General features: G+C 53.2%; 1 protein-coding gene across 1 annotated transcript in view; it reads left to right on the forward strand.

Moving 5' to 3' along the window:
- The window catches only part of tjp2b (tight junction protein 2b (zona occludens 2)), a 66,209-nt gene that overhangs the window by 17,591 nt on the left and 37,608 nt on the right, over positions 1–11,010 (forward strand). Inside the window, 5 exon segments of the mRNA XM_068738732.1 lie at positions 5,665–5,718; positions 6,660–6,784; positions 6,903–7,005; positions 7,402–7,597; positions 7,600–7,929. Coding sequence (XP_068594833.1) covers positions 5,665–5,718; positions 6,660–6,784; positions 6,903–7,005; positions 7,402–7,597; positions 7,600–7,929 — 808 coding nt within the window.

Consider the following 11,010-nt stretch of genomic DNA (forward strand, 5'->3'; position numbering starts at 1 on the left):
TAACATGGTTCTGAGCAGAGATCATGGAAGGCCACTTCAGAATCATCCAATATTTTACCCTGAGCCCTTCTTGGGTGTTTTTAGTCGTTTGCTTTAGGTCATTGTCTTGTTGGACGACCCTTTCTGGCACTAAGCAGCACCTTTCTCCCTGGAATGCCTTGATATACCTAGAACAGCTTCGAGACACACCCTGTGCTAGATGCAGCATAGCAAGCCCGGAACATAACAGAGCCTCCTCCATGTTTCCCAGGAGGGACAGTGTTCCTTTCCTGGTACCGTCAGGGTTGAGGAGACCAGAAGTCTCCGGTCCTCAGATATGCGTGTTTATTTTATTTATTTATTCAGTGGCATCAGACCTTAGCAAGAGGAAGTCCAATCATGGAAGGACTACAAGAGTCTAGACCAGAGGTGGGCAAACCTTTTGACTCGCGGGCCAGAATGGGTTCTAAATTTTGCCGGAGGGGCCGGGCCAGGAACAGGTGGATGGAGTATTTGTGTGAGCTAATATAAATGACATGTAAAAGCCATTACAAGAAAATACTTGGCCTTTTGCAGGGAAAAGGTCAAATGAATGAAGTTTAATTATAATAAAATGTAATTTAATGATATAATTTGGACAAGTTCGGCGCCCCCCGGGCCTTGGTTTTCCCGTGCCTGGTCTAGACTATGCTAAGAACTTGTAATCTTTCTGGGAGGTCTTTTTTCCACCTAATCCTTCCTCCTCCTGCAGACAGTGCAGAATGAACTTGGCATGTTTTGACTATTGCATCATTTCTGCTATTCGGTCTGAACACTCTGACATTTGAGATTCATATTTGGTCATCCGGACCTCGAGTGCATGAGGAACAGGACATTCTCTGTATAAATATTAAAATGATTGCCTGATTGAGCAAACATCAGAATTATTTGATTAGGGTGATCACATTATTATGTCTTAACAATGTCTGTAGATTCATTATATGATTGGGTAAATATCTTAACAGTATGGGAACATAGAGATGACGTGCCTTGCCAAGAAGCTCCAGTTTTGTCTCATCCATCCAAAGGACATTGTCCCACATTGGCCTGTCAACATGGATTCTGACAAATTCCCGTCTCGCTTTGCATGATTTTCTTTCAACAGTGGCGTCTCTTTTGTCTCCCATGAAGTCCAGGTTGGCTCAAACAACGACGCGTGGTGTGATCTGACGCTGGATTTCACCCTTCATTTCTTTGGGGGGTTGTTCTGGACGCTTTAGTTAGGTTTGTATAATCCGTCTCTTCAATTTGTCATTCCTTCTCCTCTTCCAGTTGGCTACAATCTCATGAAGCTTAATCTCCTGAACTGTAGAGGAACGTCCAGCTGCCGGATGATGATCTTATCGCCTCTACCTTGAGCATGCTCGATGGATGTTTCTTTCTAATCTACTGAGAGGACTCCTTTCCTTCCTGTGGTCCACGTGGAACACCATGTCGTCATGTCAAACAGCACAGGGACTACTTTGATCCTAATTCGAGGACACGTCTTAGATGATCATGTCCCTATGGTCAAGTTATTTTAAATCTTTTCTAGGGGTACCTTCATTTTTGTCCAGGCCTGTTTCATTAGTTTGTTTATTGAAATTATTCTGTTGGACCACAATTCAAAAGAAACGTCTGCTTTTCATTGACTAATTTTTGGACATTTTGTTTTTATTTACTACTTTTGTCAGTTTCAAGTTATTTCAGTTACCGTAATTCACGGTGTACAAGCCGCTACTTTTTTCCAATATTTTGAACCTTGCGGTTTATGCAACGACGCGGCAAATTTACGTATATTTTCCCACTTTCGTTACAGCCGTGTTTTGTTAAAGCCTATTTATTTTCGTTACGAAATTAACGCCCGCCCGCGCAAGCGGGGCTTTCCCCCCGGGCGGGCGCCGTAGCTGGGTAGATCCGCGAGAAGGGCCCGGCGCGCGTCCAGAGTCGCCGCCGCCGGACCGCCGTACCCGGTCCCCGCCGCCTGCCCGCCATCCGCTACGCGGCGTTGTGGGTTTTTCTTTCTTTCAGGGAGGGCTACCAACAGTTTTGTCCATGTGTTTATATAAATTCCGCATCATTCCCAAAGTTTTCTCACCTCTAGGATATTCTAAAGTCCTTCTTCTTTCAGATCTTTTCTTTAGTTGATGCGTAATACTGCTTAAAAAGAGACCAACAAACCCAACCAATCATGTTGCCTCCTTGGTGAAGGAAATAATGTTCCATTCGGTTTAAAGAAAACCACGAAAGAGACCAAAAATAAGGCCACGTGTACCATAATAATACAATACTCTGTGTGAGAGAGAGAGAGAGGGAGAGTGAGCGAGCAGAGGACAGGCAGCAGGAATGTGTTTGGAGTAACGGCGAGGTGGGACGGCTGGACGGGCTTCGTTGGGCAGTCCTTGAGCCGGTCTCTCCCCGTGAACCTGGGGAAGCCGCCCCTACCTGGCCATGTCATCCGGCCTGCGCAGGAGGTGGAGGAGCGCGGTGGGAGTGCTAAGGACCCTCCGTGGGACGGGCGCAGGAGGAGGTGCTGTGAGTCTGCTGTTATTTTTAGTCTCTCCTCCCCTCCCGGGGCTAGGCTAATCCGCTGCTGCTCAGGCTTATCGCGATTGGAGGTAGGACACGGAGGCAGAGAGGTTGAGCGCCTGCTCCTGTGGGACGCCGGCGTTGGTTGCGATGCTGTGCAAACTGCCCAAACCGAGCCGGACCATGCTGGATCAGGGTACCGCCAGTCAGGGCTTCGGGTTGGACCGGGCAGGAGGCACTGAGGAAGCTCCTCTGCAGCCATGAGCCTGGAGAGGCTGCCGACGGGCTGCTGCGCCGGCTACCCCGGCTGGCATCGCTGCTGGCAGGCTGAGACGGCGTCAGATGGCAGCAGAGGGGGGGGCAGGATCCGGTTCAGGGGTCTGGATACTGAAGAGCTGAACGGGAGCCTGGTGGTCCTCTACGCACCTGTTGGGAACTCCTGTCTGCTCAGACTGGTGGGACACGGATGGATGGATGGATGATGGATGGGTGGGGGGGGCAGTGCGTTGATGTGAGAGGCGTGTCCTCAAGTCTCATCCTGAATTAAGTGTGTTCACAGTTAAAGACTTGGTCGTGTTCAGCGTGGGGAATTTCAAATCTTTCGTGGCTGTAATATTTTAGATCTGAGGTGTTCGGCACGCTAACATCCACACACGCACTGGGAACGTTCTCTGGAGCCTCTGTCTGGAGAGGAATCGGCCTGGGAGCTGACTCCTCTCTCTGCCCAGCTCATTCTCTGCTCATTTTGTGGTTCGGACATTTTGGCTGAAGCTTGATCGGGTGTCTGTCGATGACATTTTGTTACTCCTCTAATATTTATTACTGCATTGTTTAAAATGGGCTGATTATTTATTCACAGTTTGATAGTGAATCAACAGAACACCTCAAGGGCTGTGTGTGTGTGTGTGTGTGTGTGTGTGTGTGTGTGTGTGTGTGTGTGTGTGTGTGTGTGTGTGTGTGTGTGTGTGCGTGTGTTCAGTGCACAGAGGCGGTGAAGCTCGGGGTTGTAACACAGCAAGGTTCAGCGATGCTTATATAAGTTGGTGGCGTATAACCAAGGTTAGGCACGGTCTTATAAATGTCACGTGTGTGTGTGTGTGTGTGTTTGTGCGCGTGCATATCTTAGTCTATTTTAAGACCGAACTAATGGAGGTGCAGCTTTATTTTTTACATTATGCATTCGGTCTGGTTAGGTTTGGTTCCACTTTGCATCCCGTCCTCGTCTCCCGAGCCGTCGTTGGTTGCCCAGAGTGCTGCACGCCATCGTTGCCTAATTGCCCTCCTCATTTACAGAGTGCCGGTTTTTCCTCTTCCTCTACTTCCAGGTGGCATCGCTTTCCTCTCATCCTTGCAGGAAACACGTTTCCAGCATTTAGTTTAGATTCTTCGGTTTGTTTTGTTTTCATCGTCACACCGTGTAACTGTTATAGACCTCTGAATAACTGATACTGGAAGGGAGGTGTGGTCACACCGAGCAACCATTTGATTTGGAGTTTTCTTCTTTGCTCACTTTGCTTATTTTTATAATTTTAAAAAATAATTACATTTTATATATTTTTTAAAGCATTACGCTATTTCCTCACACCTGTACTTTTTTTCATTACTGTATATAAAAACTTTAGGATAGAGTTTAAAAGTAGAGTTTCTGCAACCATATTATATAAATCTTTAAATTCAATATTGTCAACATGCAAGAATTCTTGCACTATAATGGGTGGGCGTGGTTTACCGGAGACGTCGTCTGCCGGCGGCGTGACGTCGGCTGCTAGCGGTGACGTCGGCTGCTGGCGGTGACGTCTGCCGGCGGCGTGACGTCGGCTGCTGGCGGTGACGTCGGCTGCTAGCGGTGACGTCGGCTGCTGGCGGTGACGTCGGCTGCTGGCGGTGACGTCGGCTGCTGGCGGTGACGTCGGCTGCTGGCGGCGTGACGTCGGCTGCTGGCGGTGACGTCGGCTGCTGGCGGTGACGTCGGCTGCTGGCGGTGACGTCGGCTGCTAGCGGTGACGTCGGCTGCTGGCGGTGACGTCGGCTGCTGGCGGTGACGTCGGCTGCTGGCGGTGACGTCGGCTGCTGGCGGTGACGTCGGCTGCTGGCGGTGACGTCGGCTGCTGGCGGTGACGTCGGCTGCTGGCGGTGACGTCGGCTGCTGGCGGTGACGTCGGCTGCTGGCGGCGTGACGTCGGCTGCTAATGATGAAGTCAGTGCTTCCAGTAACAGACATGACCATGACAGAGTCATTATTTATCATCTCCCCTCCTGGTGTTCTGTTGGCACGGAGCAGCGGGCATTCACACATGCCGTATTCGGCAGTGAAGCGGCGATGTCGTGGTGCCTGCAGCGAGGACTCGGCAGTCCCAGTGATGAACGCCGTCGTGTCCCAGTGTCCCATGCAGTGGGGGTGACGTGTCCCCGCCGGCGCTGTCCTCTACTGTCTCTCATTAGAGCTGCCCGCCTCCATCAATGTCATCATCACACACACCGTGTGTGTGTGTGTGTGTGTGTGTGTGTGTGCGTGCGTGCGTGCAGTCAGGCGGAACGGGATGAGGGCCGTCTGCTCCAATGGTTGTCCAATTAAAGCGAGGCCAACATGAGGCTGCTGTTATTGACGTTGCGCTGAGTGTTCTCTGTCGGAGGTCAGTTTCCTCTCGGGGGGGGGGGGGGGGTAATAACCTACCTGCCCCGGCTCCACTCGTTTGCGTGTTCCTGCTGCACACACATTTGCTAATGTGGATTTTCGGTTTTGTCTCATTGATCACTTTTTGCTACGTTCCGGTCTGTGGATGCAGGGATGTGTTTAAACGACGTTTTATTGATACGCTGCTTGTAAAATGGCTGGATTGTGGTTCTGGAGTCATTCATCCATTCATTTGTCAACATTTTGTGAAAATGGCGTTTGACAACACTTCATAGAAAACGCACAACTGAAGACAACTATTTTACATTTGAAGAGCTAAATCGGTTCATCCACATCTGAAGCTGTGACCCGATTTCAGTCCTTTGGGTCGGGTTACCCCTCTGCACAATGCGCCACCAAGAACATCTCCCACTTCACGTTGCAGTAAAGTCACTTTGACGTGAAGATCAGCGTGCACGTTGGTGTTACTGTTCGCTAACCCTGCTCTGTCCTGCTTCCTGCAGAGCTCAGGGATGGAGGAGATGGTGTGGGAGCAGTACACGGTCACTCTGCAGCGGGTGAGTCCATCTAAAGACGTCCATCCGCTGTCCGTCCACATCCCATAATGTGCTCTGCAGCAGTAGCGCACATTATGGGATGTTACAACAGACGTAAACCAGTTTATTTTCCATTCTGACTGCCTTAGTATCATTCAGATCTGGATGGTGAGTGTTAGCATGTGGCTAACTAGCGGGAGCCCTGGGGTGCCCCATCGGCTCAGTGTTGTGTGATGTTTGAGAACTCGCATTAGTAAAAAGGAACAAAGCCAATCTGCCCAATTTAACCATCTAAGGACGTTATTGTGATGAGCTGCCGACACAAGCGCATCACTTCCTGTTTCTGTCCCAAATATTCATATTTCGTACTTTTGTCTCATTGAAAACTAGTTTCTGAATTTTCTTTCTGAGGCAGCAAAAGGCTGAAGTCGTATTTGTTATTTTGATGTTTAACATTAGCGGAAGAAACTTCAACTTGAATTGTGAGAAACACAAAGTGCTGCGCCGCCGTCATCCTGATGGATGGTGTTGTTCCCACGGCAACACTCGGAAGCAACAGTTGCTGTCAAAGTTGGTTGACTGGATCGTAATAAATGTGACGTTATCTCAGGAGGAGGAGGAGGATGCTCCTCATCACTTCATTATCGTGCACGCCGTTTACGCAAAGGTTGATGACACGCCTCAGTCATGAATTATAGAATCGTATCCAGATGAATAATCTGAAGTCATTTTGACTTTTAAATTACGTTGTTATGTATGGACTGTAAAGTCTGATGTTTTATATAACATCACCACTTTGAGGTCCAATTAAGAAAACAGGATTGACATCAGATTTAAAGATGCATGAAGACACGCTGATCGGGAGCTGGCTTAAACTGGATGACGCTCAGGTGTTTCCATGTACCGTATCGGGTCAGTGCCCGAGTGGCCCATCACCTCGTGATTGATTTCTGTGTCTGTAGGACTCCAAGATGGGTTTTGGCATCGCTGTGTCGGGGGGACGCGACAACCCCAACGTGGACAACGGTGAGACGTCCATCATCGTGTCGGACGTGCTGCAGGGAGGACCCGCTGATGGATTACTCTTGTAAGTCTGTCCAGATGTGACTGAACTGCTGCCGAGCCCGGTTCAGCGGGCCGGGTTTAGGCGCCGGGGCGTAGCGGCGGCAACACGATTACAGTCTTCACCTTTATCTTTCATCCAGTGAGAGTGATCGCGTCATTCAGGTGAACGCCGTCGCCATGGACAACGTGCCTCATTCCTTCGCTGTGCAGTCCCTCCGCAAATGTGGAAAAGTGGCCAAAATAGTGAGTATAACGACGCGAGGAAGCTGTAGCAGACTGTCACTGTCGCTGGGACGGTCCTTCCACTCGCCGGATTTGCTGCTTTCCTTTCACGACATCAGAACATTTTACGGTTTGTTGCCTTCCCTAAACCGACGATGAGAACCGTCTGCGTTGGATCAAACACACGACCAGTTAAATCCATCGAGAACATTAAAAAAAAGCCGTCGCCTATGCAGCAACGAACGCCGACGCGGACGTTTCATGTCCGCCTCAAACGCCTGAACTGATGTCAGGATGTTTTGTAGTTCTCGTTTTCAGGTTATCCGGTCATAAACGTGTTTTATCCCCCTGCTGGTGCCCCCTGCTGGTGTTTTTTTACGCGTAGCTCAACTGAGGACCGGTTTCTTTCTCCTCCAGACGGTGAAGAGGCCTCGTAAAGTAGCCGTCCACGCACTCAAGCCGCCCCCCTCCCCAGGTGGAGACAGTCGGGAATACACCCCCCCCACCCACTATTATGATGCGGACAACGACGATGGCTGGTACCGCAACGAAGGCCGGGACCATGCCTCTGAAAACAAGGGTTACCTGGAGCCGGAGTACAGGGGAGGGCGGGACTAAACCCGAGAGGAAGGAGCCGTGGGAGGAGCCTGGAGAGAACCTCGCCCAGCCCAGACAGGACCAGGAGGGACGGGAGCCGGGGCCGAGCCATGGACACCAGCGTGGAGCGTCAGGGGTACCCCGGCCGGGGCCGGAGCCCTGGGGACAGTTACCGTACCGAGGACAAGCGTGAGCGTGGGGAAGGAGGAGGAGGAGGAGGAGGAGGAAGAGCTGGGAGGTATAGGAGCAGGGATCGGCTCAATGAGAGCCCCCCCTCTCCATCCAGAGACCTGGAGCCGCTGGAGAAACCCGTCAACGTCCTTCTGGTGAAGAACAGACCCAGCGAAGGTAAGACGCCCCCCCCCCCATCATGGCTGCTGACCCTGACGCTTTGCGCTTTGGAGCTTTGCTCTGTTCGGGTGGGGCTGATGCTCCGGGCCCTTGTTGGCGGTGGAGCTCGTGTTGAAGAGCGTTGGGCAGTGAAGCGTTAGCGTTAGCGTTAGCGTTAGCGTTAGCTCCTTGTGCACAGCGTGAAGGACACGGCCCTGCTGTAGTCTCGGAGGAACGGGGTTCTATGTCCCGCTGTCACCCCGTCTCTCACCCTGTCTCTCACCCTGTCTCTCACCCTGTCTCTCACCCCGTCTCTCACCCCGTCTCTCACCCTGTCTCTCACCCCGTCTCTCACCCTGTCTCTCACCCCGTCTCTCACCCTGTCTCTCACCCTGTCTCTCACCCCGTCTCTCACCCTGTCTCTCACCCCGTCTCTCACCCCGTCTCTCACCCTGTCTCTCACCCTGTCTCTCACCTGTCTCTCACCCCGTCTCTCACCCTGTCTCTCACCCGTCTCTCACCCCGTCTCTCACCCTGTCTCTCACCCTGTCTCTCACCCTGTCTCTCACCCCGTCTCTCACCCGTCTCTCACCCATCTCTCTTTATGTCTCTCACCCCGTCTCTCTTTATGTCTCTCACCCCATCTCTCTTTATGTCTGTCACCCGTCTCTCTTTATGTCTCTCACCCCGTCTCTCACCCTGTCTCTCACCCTGTCTCTCACCCTCTCTTTATGTCTCTCACCCCGTCTCTCACCCGTCTCTCACCCCGTCTCTCACCCGTCTCTCACCCCGTCTCTCACCCTGTCTCTCACCCATCTCTGAGTCAGCGTCAAATGACGCTATATTATTTTTTTATTTTTTTATTTTTTATTTTTTTTACCTTGTCTGCATTCGTGCTCCACAGTGACGGACATAACGTCAGTCACTGCTGGAGTTCTATGCAATTTTTATTCTTATAGTGATTGTGACCGTCACCTGCCCTCTTGGCAGACTAGCCTATTCCTATTTTATTGGTTTTATTACCTGCTTACCACCGTAGAGGGCTGTGCACACCGCAGTGAACATACAACATGAACAAACAAAAAGTGACAAATACACAGTGTTCTGAGAAGAAAGTGCAATGGATTTATTTGTGCCCCTTAATTCTACCCATTCCATCCAATCATCACCAAGAGTTGTCCCAATACACCAGGTTCACATTCGTCTCTAGAGGAAAGTATGGATCACCAAGTTCTCAGATCTGAGGAAAAAGAGAGAGAGCATAGTGAGAGCCACAAGCACTAACCCAGCAACCTCCACTAACTCAGAGATCTGTGTGCGGGGTTGACTCTCTAAACGAGTTTTAATAGGTGCTGGAGTGGTGGATCTGGCATGCGTGAAACCTCCACCTAAGAACGGGGCAGCCATCCCGGACCCAACAATGGCAACATAAGCCCCCAGATCACCCCAAGCAGCTACAGCAACCCAAGAACGACCACCATGGCCCCACCAGAACCACACGCAGAAGAACCAGTCCAGGGCCCGGGGGCGACTTACACCAACACAGCCGACGAAACCTAGGCCAGCGCAGCGGCACGGGGCACAGCGGGCCGGCCTGGCGCCCCACCAGCACCCAACACCACGCCCCCCCCAACCACCCGCCCCCCTCCCAGCACCCTCCACCCATCCCACACACCCCCCACAGTCCCCCAGCCCCCCCCACGGCCCAGCCACCCCCACCCCCCACCACCGCCCCCCACCCCCACCCCCAGCGCCCCCCCCGCCCCCACCCCCAGCGCCCCCCCCGCCCCCTCCCCCCCACCGCACCCCTCCCCCCCACCACCCAACCCACCGCCGAGCTCGGGCAACCCCCCAACCCAGCGAACCAGCGTCTGGGGAACGGGAGTAGACAGTGCAGGGGCTTCAGCCCTATCCGACCCTATACAGCCATTTGGGAGGAGAGTATTATTCCCTGGGATGGAGAGTAGGGAGCAGGAGGCCGGACCACCGTCCCACCCCAAGCCCAGCCCGCTAAGGCCCCACATGCCGCGCCAAGGCCAAAAATAAATAAATTGATTGTGAACCCCCCCCCATACCCTGTCTATATGGCTCCCCAGATCCCAGACTGGGGAACCCTCCCAACACCGTGAATGTGTGGACACCCAGGTGCTATATACACATGTATGTAGTGCGTTAAAATTTGGGGCAGGAGGGGCCAGACGGGGGATGCGGAAGAGGGCAACGGCGCACTCCTGCCCTGCGCCCTCCCCCTTATCTCCCCGCCTAGCACCCACGTAACCCCATGTGGTGCATTAAAATGGGGGGGGGGGGGGGTTGCAGAGGGACGCTCGGTGAACGCCCCCCAGCACCAGGCCCCCCAGGTGCATGTCCCTATGTGTATATTTACAAATGTGTTGTGCTAAGGTGGTGAGTTAAGAGGCGCAGCACATGAGGCCCCAGCCAACCAGGCGGGGGAGGAGGGAGCCCGACCATAGTCCCCAGCCTCACCCATCCCACCCACATGTGTCAGAGGGCCCAACCATGCACAGGGCCTGGATCGAGCGCCGCCCCCGACGCATCCCACCCATCCCCCATAATCAAGCCCCCAGGAAGGAGGGAGCCGCGAGGCCCCGGCGGGAGGCAGGATGCCGGAAGAGGAGATGCGGGGAGAGAGGGGAAGGGGGAGACCACGAGGGGAGAGGAAGGGAGGCGAAGGAGAGGGGCGAGGGGGAGGCAGGACAGGAGACGAGACCAAGGAGAAGAGGGCGAGCAGGGGACGGGGAGGGTGGAGGAGAGAGGTCAGGGTGGAGGGAGGGGAGGTGAGGGGGCCATGGCCACGCCAGGTCACCAGCCGGACCCCGGCCGCTACTACCAGCAGAGGAGTGACAGACTGCGCCAGCTCAGTGCCATCCCGAACGCATAGGCCAGCACCCCCGCATGGCAGCCTAGCGGAACACCGGCGGCCGCCCGAGAAGCATGCGCCACCCAGCAGAGACCCGAGGAGCCGGGTTGCACATATCAAGCCACGGGGACAGCCCCTGAAGAGTTAGCCCAGCATGCCGACAGTCCCGGAGATCAACCATCCTTGTGTGAAGAACATTGAGCTGGAGACTGGAGCTG

This window comes from Brachionichthys hirsutus, chromosome 4, assembly GCF_040956055.1.
Source record: "Brachionichthys hirsutus isolate HB-005 chromosome 4, CSIRO-AGI_Bhir_v1, whole genome shotgun sequence".
NCBI classification, from domain to species: domain Eukaryota; kingdom Metazoa; phylum Chordata; class Actinopteri; order Lophiiformes; family Brachionichthyidae; genus Brachionichthys; species Brachionichthys hirsutus.